General features: G+C 60.8%; 1 protein-coding gene across 4 annotated transcripts in view; it reads left to right on the forward strand.

The window, feature by feature from the left end:
* The window catches only part of SDK2 (sidekick cell adhesion molecule 2), a 181258-nt gene extending 174710 nt beyond the window's left edge, over window positions 1-6548 (forward strand). For 3 of the 4 annotated variants that reach the window (XM_075904029.2, XM_075904031.2, XM_075904032.2), the window contains one exon: window positions 2951-6522. In XM_075904029.2, coding sequence (XP_075760144.2) covers window positions 2951-3304 — 354 coding nt within the window. In that variant the 3' untranslated portion in view covers window positions 3305-6522. Of the gene's footprint in view, window positions 1-2950 lie in introns of all 4 variants that reach the window. The other variant, XM_075904030.2, reaches the window with a different exon arrangement.
* Window positions 6549-16436: the final 9888 nt, after the last annotated feature.

Below are 16436 nucleotides of genomic sequence, written 5' to 3' on the forward strand. Positions count from 1 at the left end.
GATCCCGCCATGGGGCGTATTCTCCTAAAGGATCCTGCCGTGGGGCGTATGCCCCTAAAGGATCCCGCCATGGGGCGTACACTCCTAAAGGATCCCACCGTGGGGCGTATTCTCCTAAAGGATCCCACCATGGGGCGTATTCTCCTAAAGGATCCCACCATGGGGCGTACACCCCTAAAGGATCCCGCCGTGGGGCGGACGCCCCTAAAGGATCCCGCCGTGGGGCGTATTCTCCTAAAGGATCCCGCCGTGGGGCAGACACCCCTAAAGGATCCCGCCGTGGGGTGAACGCTGTTTGCAGGCTGCCCCCGTGCATGCTGGGCAGCACCACGGCCTCAGGCAGCACCCGGTACCAACCCCCCCCCACCTCCAAGCACCTGGGCTGTGGTTCAGCATCTCAGCTGGGCCGGACCAACACAAAACCCCTGGGCCCTGGCATGTGCCCGCGGGGCTGTTTGTTCTGCCCTCCCGGGCACAGCACCTGGGCAGGTGGCAGATGCACCCACAAGCCCCTGCTTCGCTGCTCAGACAGGCTGCCCGCGTGGCCAGCGGGTCTCTGGCGTTCCCCTTGCTGGGGGTGGGCTCGCTTAGTGGGGGTTTGAGCCTGGGTCCAGGAGGCCGGGATCAGGTTGGGCTGGGACCGACCTGCGGGCACTGCCGGATGCCGGATACACCCGGGGAAGGTACCGCAGGGCCGCACCGCCGGCTCTCTCCACGCTGGTGTGTGCTGCACTGGGCCACCCCAGCTCCCTGCCAAGGGACCATCGGCTCCGGGACCCCAGGGAGGCCTGCGTCCCCGTCTGACACGCCCCCCACCCCTGCTGGGGGGTAGCTAGCATGACAGCGGGTTCTTCTCCCCCCTTCCTTAGCTGCCCTGCAGGTGAAGGGCCCCAGGACTCCGGCCGTGCGTTTCCAGGCACGGATGCTGCTGGCATTGGCCATTCACGAGGCCGGCCTAAACCAGCCCCTGTCCTGCCGTGGCCCTGGGGGCTGAGATTCAGCCGGCCCCACGGAGCCCCCGCTCCATCAGGCCGACTGAGAGTGACGGTGAGGCGGCCCCAGACCCTGCCGCTCGGCTCTCAGAGCTGCGTGCAGCCGCCCGGCCCCTGGGTGTGACGCCGGGGGGGCTGTCCAGCCATGCGGCACCTCAGGGGGCCTGGGCCTACACACCCCACTCCGGCAACGCTCTCACTCTGCGCCGGGTTCCCCTCACCGGGGCGAGGCTACGGCATCCCTGCTGAGCAAGGCTCAGGACCCGCCGGAGCCCCGGAGCAGGGGATGGTCCACGCTGAGTCGGGGGATACTCCGGAGTAGCAGGGATCTGGCTCAAGGCCCCTTTGTCCTTTCGCTCACACTCAAGACTCCTTTCCGCGGCCGCAGCAATGGGGGTGGGACGCTGGCTCTGAGGACGGGACAACCGGCTCTTTCCTCCCCCCGCCTTGGGGGGCTGTGGCTGGGGGGCCACGCAGAGCGCTGGGAAGGGGAGGGGGAGCCAGAGCGGGGGGAGAGGCGGGCTGCAGGCTGCCTGAGCACCAAGCTCCCCGAGGGCACCACGAGAGGGGGGGGCCCCGAAAAGCAGGCCGCAGAGGGGTGCTGTGTAGCCCCACGCCGAGGGGAAAGCCAAAGGCTGGGTTTTTCTTCCTGCAGGAGAGATGGGGCCCAGGCGGGCGGGGCTGGTTACACGGGGCATTTGCAGCCCAGCTGGGAATTCTCAGGCGCCTTCCGTCCTGGCACAAGGCCCTTCCCATCACCTGAGCCTGGGGCACACGTGGGGTTCGGAGCCGCGGAGGGGAACCGGCGACTGGGGGCTGCCAGCTCTCCGCGGCTTCACAGCCCCCCCTCGCCCCGAAGTTCTGGGCCCGGCCTAGCGAATCCCCCTTCGCCCGATCGCCCTGGAGTGCCTTTGAGGAGCTGTTAAGAGCCGAGGGAGCTGAAAGCTGTCGCTTGATCGCTTTCCTGGCCTGGCCCGGCTCCTCGATGAAAGGGCCCATTGTGCCTCCCCTGAAGGAGGGAGCTGAATTCAATTATGGAAAGCAGGGGATGAGTTGAAAGGAGGGACCTGAGCCAAGCCAGCCTCTGCCTGAGTTCTCTGCTCCTCCCGGCCCTCCTCCCTGTGCCCGCTGACCAAATAGTTCAGCTGTTCCCAGGGAGGAGAGCCCTGGGCCTAGGCGCTGGGGGAGAGGTGCCGAGCCAGGGCGGGCGCTGGAGGGGGATGCTGACATGGGGTGGGTGCTGGGGGAGAGGTGCCGGGCCAGGGCGGGTGCTGGGGGGGATGCTGGGGTGGGGTGGGTGCTGGGGGAGAGGTGCTGGGCCAGGGCGGGTGCTGGGGGGGGATGCTGGGGTGGGGTGGGTGCTGGGGGAGAGGTGCCGGGCCAGGGCGGGTGCTGGGGGGTGATGCTGGGGTGGGGTGCGTGCTGGGGGAGAGGTGCCGGCCGGGGCGGGTGCTGGGGGGGGATGCTGGGGTGGGGTGCGTGCTGGGGGAGAGGTGCCGGCCGGGGCGGGTGCTGGGGGGGGATGCTGGGGTGGGGTGGGTGCTGGGGGAGAGGTGCCGGCCTGGGCGGGTGCTGGGTCTGATCGCTGGGCTGGGCTGGGCTGGGCTGGGTGCTGGGTCTGGTTGTTCTCTCCCTATCACCAGCTCCCACAGGGCCTGATTCTGACCCTCCCTCCCTTCAGTCTCTCCCCTGGGATCGCCCTGGCCTCATGCCGGTGCTCCCATGGGAGCTGCTGCCCCCCCTCCCCGCCCAGCCTGGGGCAGGTGGGTGAAGGAGTCGGGGGCAGGTCTCTGACGTCACGTAGGCTCACGGTTCCCGAGCTGCCTCTCCCAAGGCCGCCCCGGTGCCTGATGCTGGCCCCGCCCGGCAGGACCCCCCTCAGCAAGTGCCAGCTCCGTGTCCCTGCGGGCGGGCGGGCGGGGCCGGGCCTGAGGCAACCCAGCGCTCTGTCTCCGCAGGGGAGCGACAGCGAGTACGAAGTGGACCAGAACCACCAGAAGGCCCATTCCTTCGTCAACCACTACATCAGCGACCCCACCTACTACAACTCCTGGCGGCGCCAGCAGAAGGGCCTCTCGCGGGCCCAGGCCTACAGCTACACGGAGAGCGACTCGGGCGACCCCGACCACTGCCCCCTGTCCAACAGCACCAGCACCCAGCAAGGCAGCCTCTTCCGGCCCAAAGTCAGTAGGACTCCCACCCCCCAGACTCCCATCAACCCCCCCAGCCAGCAGAACACCTTGTACCGCCCCCCCAGCAGCCTGGCGCCGGGCTCCCGAGCCCCCATTGCCGGATTTTCCTCTTTCGTTTGATGGTTTCAAAAGAGAGAAAGAAAAGTGAGAAAAGGACAAAACGACCCCCCGCCCACGTTTACGCCTGGAGTGACTTTTCCCGAGGCGAAGCAGACGCCCGGCAGAGCGCGCCCGGCGCTGGCCAGCAGGAGACAAGCGGTCCCCGTTCTGTTTCTTATCATTTGCCGCTTCCAGAGGCGCGGAGAGCCCTTTGGAAGAGGAACCCCTTTGAAGGACCTTTGCAAAGGCTTGTGGGGCCACGAGTCTGTCTGGAGGGGCCTTCTCTTCTCTGGGAGGCTGGGACACAGCGAGGCAGGTCGCAGAGTGAAGGACTGCAGCCAGGCACCCGGCCGAGGCTGGTGTCTCCACCGGACACTGGTGTCTCCACAGGATGCTGGTGTCTCCACCGGACGCTGGTGTCTCCACCAGACGCTGGCTCTTCGCAGGCAGATTTCCACAAGGGCCTCTGCTGACAGGACAGCCCCATTCCTTTTTGGCCAAAGCTTTCCTTGTGCGATCCCTGAGGGGCCGGCCAGCTCGCGTGCGAAGGAGCAGGGCGTGCAAGGGCCGTGGGCCAGCGTGATCACACAAGACTTCAACCAATGAACCTCCGCCAACGGTCCTCGTCCCAGCGCTGCCGAGCCGGCCGTGGGATGGGAGCAGCGCCGCTCCTGCTCCGTGTTGGGTGGGAATGACGCCCACGGGCCCTGACTCCCCCATGGGTTGCAAGGCTACCCACTCTGCTGGCCGGTCCTGCCTCTGCCACTCTCGTCTCCTTTCCACTCACGTGGAAACGTGTGACCACGGAGCCCGTACGCGGCTGTTTCTTTGGCTGCTCTGCTGCAGGACAGGGGGGGTAGAGAGCGGATTTTGGGGGGGGGGGACACTGGCGTCATGATCCGTCTTCTGAAGGAGACATCCCCTGCCAGCCTCCTCATCCCAGGAGAGCAGCGCTGCCCGTTGGCGAGGGGACCTCTGCGGCCAAACTGCACTGCAGGGCGGGTGACCCGGGCAGGGTGGCACCTACTTTCCGTTCGCAGCAGCAGCTCATTTCTTCCGCCCTGGACCCCGCTCCGGAGACGGGAAGGAAAGGAAAATGCCCCGGGTGGTTCCGGGGAGAGGGGCGAGATGCACGTTCCGACTACAACGTGGTCCTCTCCTGGCGTGGGCCGGATGCTGCCCCTTGAACTCCAGCAGAACCCAGGGGCAGGGTCAGGGTGGTGCCAGCGGGGCGGATTGGCAGCCGCAGCCTTTATGTGGTGTTGTACTTGAGGGCACAGGTTGGGGGGGAGGATGCGAGGGGAGGGGATCTTTGGCGGTGGTGATTTTCAGCATTGCAAAACACACACAGTGCCTACCCGTCAGCTGGATCCCGAACGTCTTCGCCGTCTTCCCTTCCTCCTGGGCGCAAAATACCAGCTGGAGGGTCGAGCTGGCGCTCTCTGTGTCCTTGCCCTGCGGAGGGGCGTGGGGGTCCGGAGCTGTGACCGTGGGTGACATAGCTGCATCCATTGCGCCCCACCTGCCCTCACCCATCCTTGCACATTCTCTGCACTGTCGGGTTGACAGAGGGCTGAGCCGGGGGTGCTGGGTCCCTTGAATAAAGAATCAAGAGCACTGGAATGGGTTGTGGGGTTGTTTTGGTTTTGTTTTTTTATTTCTCTCCCCCAAAAGTAGAGAGCGCTGCTCAGGAAGAACCCTGTAACCTGCTGAACGAACATAAGAACGACCACACTGGCTAACACCAAAGTCCATCTAGCCCAGTGTGACGGACCGGGCCGGGTCTGGGCACAGCTGAGGGCATCCGCTCAGGGCGAATTGCTCAAACTAGGGGCTCCTTATAGCCCCCAGACTGGTGACCTTTCCAAACAGGCCACAAACCAGTCCCACCGAGCGCTTCAGCTGCCTGCCTGAAGCCTCATGAGCAAAACCCCTCCGACACCCCAGCAATATCAGTGCCCCAGATGGCCCCGGGCCTCATACACAGGTGGGGGGGTCCTAGCACCCAATTCCACCTACCCCGAACAAGTTCTGTCCATTTACAAGAAACCAGCCACAGATCCCAAGTCAATTTACCCTCCGGATCTTACCCACAAATCACGCTGAGCCAATCCTTTAGCATCTAACATCTAAAGGTTTATTGCTACGAGAAAGAAAAGCCTGAGAGTGAGGTTGCTAAAGAATCATACATTACATGTATTGAATCTCCCAGTTCTCGATGCAGGCTCTAGCAGAGATGTCACAGCTGCTGGCTTAACAGTCCTTGTTGCTCATCCTATAGCAGGATGGATCTACTGTTCTTCCCGGCTCATGATTCCCTGCGAGGCCGCATCTGGGGTCAGAAGCAGATCTGAAGACCAATATGGAGTCGACCACATGGTCTATTTATCCTTCCTTCCTGGTCTCTCCTTGGCTGCAGCAGGTCACCTGGCCAGCATCTTATCCCTGTGATCCCTGCTGGCCGCCCTTAGGTGTCAGCCCTCATTCTTGAGGTGTGTCCTTGGCCTATTGAGTGCCATTGTCCCACAGGGCCTCGCTAATTAGCATGTCCATAGGCCGAGCTTTGCCCAATACTCAAGCACGTTCAGAGAGACTTCCAGTCTCCATACAGATTACGGATTCCTAACTCCACAAGCAGACATTATACAGATCTATGAAGAGCCAATACAGAATCAGAAGAAAGTAGCTTTTGTTTGACCCGTCACATGGCCCCCTTTGTACCACTTTTGGGGCAAACACCCCCCCATGGGTGCATCAGTGACCCGGCTGCTCCCCTCACAATCCAATAACGTGACACCCAGTGTCCTGTCTTCTTTCTCTGACCAATGCCAAATGCCCCAGAGGGAGCAAACAGAAGAGGAAATCATCCAGTGATCCCTCCCTTGTCACCCATTCTCAGCTTCTGACACACAGAGGCTGAGGACACCATCCCGGCCCATCGTGGCTCACATCCATTGATGGATCTCTCCTCCATGAATCTATCTCGCTCTTTTTTGAACCCTGTTCAAGTCCTGGCCTTCACCACATCCTCTGGCGAGGAGTTCCACAGGTTGACTGTGCGCTGCATGAAGAAAAATGTCTTTTGTTTGTTTTCAACCTGCTGCCTATTCATTTCATTGGGTGACCCCTCGTTCGTATATTGTGGGAACAAGTAAATAACTTCTCCTTATTCACTTTCTCCATACCCGTCACGATTCTATCATATCCCCCTGAGTCTCCTCTTTTCTATGCTGAAAAGTTCCAGTCTTTTTAATCTCTCTGCATATGGCAGCCGTTCCAAACCCCTCATTATTTTTGTTGCCCTTTTCTAAACTTTTTCTGAAAGGGATGGAGCTGGAATCACCCCAACTGTCCCAGCTGCAGGCGTGCTCCTGCAAGGGAGAGTGATGGGGCTAAGTCGTTGTGGCCCATGGGGTCTCTCTCGCTCCTACGTTGAGGTGGGTGGAGAAGGAGTGGTGGTGTCTGGCTGACCAATGGTTATCCCAAGCGTTGGCCGGAGGGATGTGAAATGGGGACCGATGCTGCGGATGCAGGCCAAGCCAGCCAGCACAGGGTAAAATCCCAGCACCGCTAGAGTCTCGTCTACACTCAAGTTCCTCCTGGTGGAGCATTACGGAGCCGAGCCTTCCGACGACGCAGCCTGAGATTGTACCCCTGCTTGGCAGGGTGGTCAAATATTGGAATAAATTGCCAAGGGAGGTGGTGGAATCTCCCTCTCTGGAGATATTTAAGAACAGGTTAGATAGACATCTGTCAGGGATGGTGTAGACGGAGCGTGGTCCTGCCTTGAGGGCGGGGGGCTGGACTCGATGACCTCTTGAGGTCCCTTCCAGTCCTATTATTCTATGATTCTATGATTCTACCAAAGGTGAGTGCCGTGTTCAAGGTCCCGCCGCCAGCCTAGCCTGTGCCTGAAGACGAGGGCAGCAACATGGCGGGCTGCAAAAAACGTTGCGGCCTGCGTGGGGCCATGAGGCCGACCTACGATGCGTTGGCACAGCAGGGGCGGGAGAGGAATGCGTCCAATGGGCTAACGACCCCTTCGTGGAGAGCAGGGACGGAAAATGGCTCCTGGCACTGGTCAGCCGGGCTGGCGCCAGGCCCTGAGACAGTGCCAGAGCTGGGAGTGTCACCCCCCCTCACGGAAAGGCAGCTAAATTGCACCCCCCCACCACCACCAGCAATGACTGGGGGCTTCCCTCAAGCCCTGGATTTCATCTGTCCCTTCTAATTCAAGGAGAGGACACTGACCCTGACTTGCAGGCCAATGGCAGATTTGGTTGCTCACTTGAAAGGGTTAGCCTAGGGCCAGGAAATAGGCAATAAACACTCGCAGGGGGGAAGGCTGGGAGTTTAATTTGCAGATTCCAGACCCATTCACAGCCGGGCTGGTTTCTCCGTGGGGTGAATGGGGGCAGGTCACTCTGGATGCAGAGGGCCCCCGCTGAAGTCGGGGGGGTACCCTGCCTGGGCAGCACCTCACACGTGCCCCCAGCTGATCTCAAACTCCCCACACGGGCTACGTCTAGACTGCAGGCTTTTTGCGCAAGAAGCTTTTGTGGGAAGAGATCTTCTGCAAAACCTTCTCGCGCAAGAGCGCGTCCCCACTGCAGAAGCGCATCGAAAAAGCGATGTGCCTTTTCGAAAGGGAGTGTCCAGACTGAATGGACGCTCTCTTGCAAGTAAGCAGTGATTGCTATGGACAGAATGGCCACCAGGGCACCTGTGCTTTCTCCTCTTCCCTCACAAAAAAACCCTCTTCCCCGTCCACACACGCCTTTTTGCACAAGAACTCTTCCTCGGAGAATGAGGATTACCAATTGTGCAAAAACCTCCTGAGCTTTTGATTTACTTGCACAAAAATGCGCTTGAGGTGTGGACGCGCCGTGAGTTTTTGCGGAAAAACACCTGTTTTTCCGCAAAAACTCTGTAGTGTAAACAGCCTGACGTGGGTTCAAGTGGGGAGGTCAGATGTGCAAACGCCTTCCTGTGCAGCATTGATGCCTATCCTACCATCCCTGTGCCCAGAGCCCACAGCCAGGGTCAGGACAGAAAGAAGGAATCACATGGACAAAGAGGTTCACACAGCTGGTGTCCTTTGCCTGGCCAGACAGGACTCAGCCACGTAGCCCATATGACATGGACTAGAAGCCGGTTAATTGCCTGGCCCACATACACTGTAAATGAAGACCCATTATCCGAGGGTGGGGAAGGGCAGTCCCAAGACTCGGTTCATGGCCCAATGTCATTCAATATCTTTGTGATCTGGGAGAAAAGATAAAATCGTGGCGGATGACGTGTGCAGCTGACGCTCAATGGAGATAGATCACACGTTCATGTGGCTTATTGGAACAGCCTGCATTTTACTACTGCCCGGTGCAAGGACCTACATCTGGGAACAAAGGCCGTGGGTCACGGGGTAGGGGAGGTAACGCTCTCCAGGAATGCAGGGACGCCGAAAAGGATGCTATGGCCGTGACTCCACACCAATTCCTGGCGCAAGGCTGCAGTTGAGAGAACACAGGCAAACATGGATACAGCAGGGAACAGCAAGCGGCTTCTGCCAGTGAGCCTGTTTCATGGATATTCTGTCCTGCTCCGGGGTCCGCTGGAAAAGCCAAGGGCTACAGAAGCGGTGCCCGGTCTGGGACACGGGGCTTAGAATGTGCGAGGAAAGTCATTCGGTTTGAGGATGGCTGAGAGGAGATGCGATCACAGTCCCTACCTGGGAAAGTTTTCTCAGAGCAGATGGCTCGTTAATCTAGCACCTAATGGCCTAACGAGGTCCTGGGGCTGGAAGCTGAAACTGGACAAACTCCCACTAGAAGTAAGTTGTACATTTTTAGGCGAGGGCGAGAGGGGGAATTGACTCTCTCAGCAAGAGAAGGGGGTGGAGCCTTCTCATGTGATGGATTTCATTCCAGAGGTCTGCTCTAGTACAAATGGGAGTTACAGGCCGGATGCCAAGATGCCTGGGTGCGGGTCTCTGGCCTGTGTCACGGCAGGAGGTCGGACCAGATGCTCACAAAGGCCCTCGTTGCCTGACAAGCTGTGAAGCGCTCCGGCGTTATTTGCATTTTGGTTTTGCATCGTGGGAACAGCATTTCCCATAAACTCAGCACTTGGGCAGCCACCCAGGAGAGATTCGAATGCCGCCCGCTGATTAGCAGAGTGCCCACAACCGTCAGCATGTGTTTCTTTAGGTGGTGCACCTCCACACATGCCTTGGTGCACATAGCAAAATTTATCCTGCACATGGATGGGAAAACATTAGAGGGCATCTTGCCTGAGAACGTCACGTCGGCTACGGAGCCCTGGGTCGAAAGCCCTGGAAAAGAGCTGGGATTTCCCTTTCTGCCACCTTTCCTCTTAGCTTTCCATCAGCTGGCAACACTGCTCCGAGATCAGGGCAGGCAGAAGAGTTGTCAGCCTGTCTCTTTTCCTGCCCCTTGGCTCCTGCTCATGCGGGCATGAAGTGAAACCCCAGCCTGGCCACGGCAGAGCCCTGCCAACACAGCCTGCCATAGCCCCTGTGGGCTGCTGAGCCGCTAGTGGCCCCACCCGAGGTGAAAGTAAAGGGGTGCACCCCGGTGCGCCGCTCCAGCAAGAACAGGCTGAGCTGCGGCAAAAGCCAGCAGGGAGCTCTTGAAAGCGCTGGCAGGGATGCCGGTTGCAATAGGCAGCCCCATAAGACATTTGAGTTCCTTTCACCCCTGGCCCGCACCTAGAGCCTGCTGGCCTCCTTGGAAGGTGGTGGTGCTGATGGGGCCGCCCAGCAAACCGTGCCCCCCCTCCACAGCGCTGCCCCTCGGCTGCAAGCAGGCAGAGTGTGCGCGGGGGGAAGGGGCCTTCGTGCGTTGCTCCTGACCGCGTTTGACTGGAAAGGCGTCGGCTTAAGGGGGCCCAGAAGGAGGCCGGGGAGTGTAACGACTCGAAGGGCTGCTGGAGGTCTGGGAAGGCCGGTGGAAAGGGGCTTTATAGACTCCCATCCTCCCCCCGTGCAGAGGGAGCCCAGCTGGGACGGGGGGGGAGATCAAGCCACAGGGGTGGGGGGAGGCGGAAGAGCAGCGAGTGCTGGGGGGGCGAAGGGGGAGGGGACTGAAACCAGCCACCGAAGCAGCCTCAGGACAGGGGTCCTAAGTGGCCCCCGTTATTGGCTGTCGGACAAGATGCGTTTGCAGCTGGAATGGGATGCGAGGGGGGGGGGGTCCAGGCGCTAGAGCACTCAGCCAGGCCAGCGGGGGGGGGGGGGGGGGAGGAGAGCGGAAGGGCAGGCGCCATGCAATGCCAAGTCCAGTGTGTGACAAACCCAGGGCTGCCCCCCTCCCAGCGCCGGCCTGGCAGCCCCTGCATGGAGCTTCTGCCGTTTCCACGGCAACGCATCATGGAGCCAGCGGCCTTCCTGGGGCGTCTTTCCCAGCCCCGGTCGCTTGGTGAATGAGCCTGCCCCAGACCCCTTCCAGGAGACCCCGGGGCTGCTTTCCAGCCCCACGCTCAGCCTACGTAGCGAGAGCCCCACGGCCGCTGGGCTGCTTCTGCCACCAGGCGCACCTCTCCCCCCGCCTATGGAGACAGCCGGCCGGAGGCCTGTGCACCGCGTAACGCTTTGGGCCCTCGCCCCCAATGAGTGGCGCACGGAGACGCCCGCCCAGCCACTCCGCCAGGAGAGCTTGGCGCAGGGCCGCTTTATTCGGGAGCAGTGCCCAGGCCGCATGCCACAGGGCTGGCTCCGCAGTGGTGCCGCTGGGTTTCACTGGAGTCATTGCTGGTCCCGGCAACCTCTGTGAGAAAACTGAACTGAGTGCACCTGCCACTCCACATTGTATTTATAACGAAGCTGCACGCAGGGAGGGACACACACACACACACACACAATTGTACCACTGGCGCGCACGCACGCGCACACACACACAATTGTACCACTGGCGCGCACGCACACACACTCAGAATTGTACCACTGGCGCGCACAGACACACACACACACAGAATTGTACCACTGGCGCGCACACACACACACAATTGTACCACTGGCACGCACACACACAGAATTGTACCACTGGTGCGCACGCACACACACACACTCAGAATTGTACCACTGGCACGCGTGCACACACACACACACACAATTGTACCACTGGCGTGCACACACACACATACCACTGGTGCGCACACATACACACACACACACACAATTGTACCACTGGTGTGTGCGCGCACACACACACACACACAATTGTACCACTGGCATGCGCGCGCACACACACACAATTATACCACTGGTGCGCGCACACACGCACACACAATTGTACCACTGGTGCGCGCACACACACACACACAATTGTACCACTGGTGCGCGCGCACACACACACACAATTGTACCACTGGCTGGAGCATAAGACCCTGCGTGCGTGTAGCTGTGGCATTGTACCAGGGCAGAGAGCGACAACCAGTGCCCAGGCCGTGCGCATGGGGAGGCACAGCTCCCTGCGATGGTGCCATTGTTGCTCAGCCAGAGACGAAGAGGATTTCTGTGCAAATAACCCAACGCCCTGTGATTCCTGGACACCCCACGTAGAATCACAAAACCCTAGAACTGGAAGGGACCTCGCGAGGTCATCAAGTCCAGCCCCCTGCCCTCACGGCAGGACCCAGCCCCATCTAGGCCATCCCTGACAGGTGTCTGTCCAACCTGCCCTTAAATGTCTCCAGTGGTGGAGATTCCACAACTTCCCAGGCAACTTATTCCAGTGTTTCACCACCCGGACAGAAAGTTTTTCCTAATGTCCACCCTACATCTCCCATGCTGCAATGTAAGGCCATTGCTGCTTGTCCTATCAGCAGCCAAAGAACAATTTTTCTCCCTCCTACATGTAACACCCTTTCACACCCTTGTAATATTTACCTTCAGCATTTGCTTTCGTGGCAAGCCAACCCCGCCACCAGAAAGCACCAGGTTTTATTTCAAATAGATCATAAAAAAAACCCCAAGGTGAAATCATTATGAGAGGTGGCCAGATGGCATAGAGCAGGAACGGCCAATAGCATGTTAGCACGGTTAGTTTTTTAACTCCAAGGGTGGGGATCGGGGGCGCGGGGGGCCCTATTCATGGTGGGTCGGAGTTTTCTAAACATCGTTTTGTTTCTTCTGCATTTCAGCCCTTCTCCCGGGAAGTGGCTGCAGTTAGTTCACCCTCTGCAGCTGACAGGTGTCTGTCCAACCTGCCCTTAAATGTCTCCAGTGATGGTGATTCCACAACCTCCTAGGCTGAGGGCCAGGTTGCTCGGGGCTTGGCTGAAGCGGGGAATTGCTGTTCGTTTCTCGGGGACGGTCTTGAACCTGCCCCGTGTTCAGGAATGATCCGGCAGCTGTTCCAGCTGGAAGGCGAGGAGCTGGGCCTCGTGGAAAGAGCTTTGGTCTGGGATGAGATGGGATCTAGTCCTGGGTCAGCCGCAGGCTTCTCAGGCAAAGCCGCCCGGGACTGGGTGTGTCCTGGGGCGACTGTCCCCCAGTGGGCGAGGAGGGGGGGGCACATCACAGTGCCGCTCTCCGGGGACTCCCGGCTGGCAGGAGCTGTACTGAGTCAGGCGACAGACTAGTCCAGGTGCTGACCTGCGGGGCAGGCCTGATGGACAGGGGATGGGCTCCCGCTGCCTTTGGCTTGGGCTCCTGGTGAGCAGCCATCGGTACGTGCGTGAGTGGGCCCAGCGGCTCCATCTAGCCTCAGAGCACTTCCCCCTCCCCGCCCCCTGCTTGCTCAATTTCAACTGGGTATGCAGGGTTCGTTTGGCCCCTCTGCCCTATCGGGGGGAGGGCTGGTTGCTAGCGCCCCATGGCTGACACTGTCTAGACCCCCCCTCCCACGCTGCCAGCAGGGCGTCCCTGCACCCACAGCTGCTGAGAAACAGGGAGGGATCTGGGGGAGCAAGGTTTACATGGCTCCTCCCCTTGCATACAACCCTCATACCCCCATTGTAACACGTCAGCTGGCTCCCCCCCTCCCCTGAGCCCATCCCCCCACTGTAACACACCAGCACAGAGAGGCAGCGGGGCCCAATAGTCAGAACACAACAGCCACACCCAGGAAACCAGGCTTGATAGTGTGAGCGCCTAGCTCCCCTCTTGGTGCCTCAGTTTCCTCACTGGTAAAATGGGGCGTCTGGGGCTGAGGCTGCGCCTAAGGGCCACCCGTGGAGCAAGGACTGGCAGGACATTTCCACACCCGTGTTGTGCCAGGACGGGACGCGTTTCCCAAGGTGGCAGCGCCTGCCTTCGAAGGGCTGCCCCTACCCCGGGGTGGTCAGCGGGCACAGGGGCGAGGGGGGCAGGAAGGTGCAGCGAGGTCTGGCTGGATAAGCGGGGAAGCTCACCGGCAGCTCGGGGCGCCGCTCAGATGCCCTGGCGCTGCTGCGTGAACTCGCCAGCTCGCGTCTCGTCACTTCGCTGGCCTCGGCAGTGGCTGTCAGCGCTGGGCTCTGCAGACACCCGTGGCCGCCCATGCGTACGAGGGAGCAGCGGGCTCGGGGAGCGCGCGCTGTCGCCCTGGATCAGCACGGGGACCAAACGGGCCTTGACAGGCCTCCGGAGCTTGGCACTGTTGTGACTAGCGCTTCTCCCAAGGGCAAAACACAGCCGCTTAGCAGCAGTTTGCAAACCCGGGAAGGGGGGAGAGGGAGCAATTCTGCAGGCAAAACTCTGGGGCAGAGAGTGGCTGGATTCCTTCCTGGCTGCCTCAGTGGCCACCTGGCTGCCCTTGCCTGCCCAGGGGTGATTTCCCGAGCCACACGCCCTGGCTAGGCGACTGGGCGGGAGTGGAAGCCAGATCTGAGCCTGCCTGGAAAGCACCGAACAGCCGGGAGCGATGGGCCCATGTGGCGTGTGTTCACCTGCCCGAGTGTCGTGGGAGGTCGAGCCGATCCCCTTGGCTCTGCGCCAGGCAGGGTCAAACCTGCCCCCACATCTGCCTTCCTCCCGGACTGGCAGCCGCACCCTCATCTCGCTGATGCCAGCAGCAAGACACCCACGGGCTGGGTGCTGCGGCAGCTACCCCCCCACGGTCCTTGCACGAACGGGCTTTGAGATTCCCAGAGCTGCTTTAGACTGACGCACGCCTGCCGGCACTGGTGCGGAGTTATTCCTGTGTCTCACTGGGGTGCCCTGAGACAGTCTGGCCCTTGCACTGGGGGGGGGGGGCGCTCCTTGGCACCCCATGTGCCGTGGGCGGCCCCTGTGAGCCACCAGGAAGCAGCCGGGCAAAGGAACCCTGAGTGCTGGGGGGTGGCGCTCTGTCTAGCAAGGCATCCTTCGCAGGGAGTGCAGCCAACGCTGCTCCGCCAGCTAAGGAGCAGGGGGGTTATCTGCGGCCTTGCGCTATCAGATCGAACGAGGAGGCCTGTTCCTTTGAGCTGCCCGCTGGGCGCCGCCCGCCACGCCTCGCTCCTCCAATAGCACCTTTCAGCTGCGTGGGTGTGACGGCGCGTTGGGGGTTCCCCGTCTCCTGCACCCCGAAATGGCACAAACAGACTCCACCAGCCGGTGGAATAGAGGAAGTTTATTGCCTCTCCAGGATACAGCACAGCACAGATGGAATCTGGTCACAGAACTGGGCTAGGATGCCTCAGGCCCCCTTGAGTTGGGGGGAGACTGGGCCCCTAAACTCCAGCTCCTCTCCCCAGGCTCTCCTCCATGCTCTCCCACAGTAACAACTAAATTCCCTTGCAGCCCTGCCCCCCAGTCCAGGGCAGCATTCACCTTCCTTTGTTCCTCTCCATGGGGGGTGTCTGGCCACTGGTTCGACAAGTTTGGCCTTACCTCTGCCTAGCGAGGTTTTCCCTGCTGGGTCTTGCTCCAGACAGCAGGGGTCACCACAGCCCAGCAAGTACCCCCACTACGTCACAGTGGGCACCCCAGCACCCCGGACCGAGCCAGCATGGGGGACTGGGCCCTGCAGCTGCTCCATTGCCGGAGGCACATTGTGACACTAGCACAGTTCTCAGGGCAGGACTTGGCTTTGGTGCAAAGGACGTGGTGAAAGGCTGGAGCCTTGCACCATGAAACTCAGTAGCAAGGGCGGGTACCCCGCCAGGCCCCTGCGAGACAGATCCCACCCTCTGTGCCAGGCAGCGCCCCGGCCCAAAGCGGACAGGGCCCTGAGACTGCATCCCGCAGTCACACCGGAGTGGGTGAAAGTTACAGGTCACCCCACCCCACCCCTGCCTTGCACTTTCCTGGCCCGGGGCAGGGGCGAGCGGGGAGCAGAATTCCTTGCCCTAGTTTTGCTGTCGTGGGATGGGACCAGGGTGATTCATGCCTGGCGCGAGGAGGGGGTGAACGTAGCTGGGGAAATTGGCACGCCGAACCGGCGAGTGTACAAGGGGTGTGATTCTCAGCGCCTCGCATCCTCCCCTGTGGAGCAAAGTGGCTCAGCTCCCTCTGCTACGTGCCAGCCCTACCCTGCCTCCCCTCAGAGCAGGGGGGGGGGGCTGCTCTAATGTACGTCCCACTGCCCAGGGTCCCCCCAGGAGCTGAGACCGGCCGTAAGGCAGTGCTATCTGGCCACACCATCGCCTGCACCATGAGCGAAGAACAGGGCCCTAGCACCTGCACTCCCCCACCGGGGGGACCCTCAGGCGGGGGGTCCCAGGGTTAAAGGGTCCCGAGCAAGCTCGGCGTCAGACCCAGTGGGTGACAAAAGGGTGGGACACAGAGGAGGGGCCAGCCGTGTCGTGTGTAAGTCACACTTGGGTTCCACTATCCCTGAGCGACCTGGACCATTCATACGGCTGTGGGTTTAGCCCCGCCGAGCCTTCCCCCTGGGGTTCCACCAGGCCTGGCTCATGTCAGAATGCCACCACCAGCTGGCTGCAGCTGCCAGGCCCTGTACTGCTGAGTTCCCGACCCTTGCTCTCCTGCCTCTGCCCACCTCCACCCATGGCCAGCGCTCCCTGTTAGTGGTGCCCTTGTGCAGCTGCTCAGGAGAGATTCTAGGGCTGCCCTGATGATCAGCAGAGCACCCCAGGTAAGTCTGTGTGTCTGGGGTGGTGCACATTTGCACATGCCAGCGCACACAACAAAATTTATTCCTTACACTGATGGAAAAACCGCCACACATGGATGGAGGGGACATTGCTCGTCGCCCCAGAGCAGACACTGTGC

This window comes from Pelodiscus sinensis, chromosome 20, assembly GCF_052426305.1.
Source record: "Pelodiscus sinensis isolate ZL-2025 chromosome 20, ASM5242630v1, whole genome shotgun sequence".
NCBI classification, from domain to species: Eukaryota; Metazoa; Chordata; order Testudines; family Trionychidae; genus Pelodiscus; species Pelodiscus sinensis.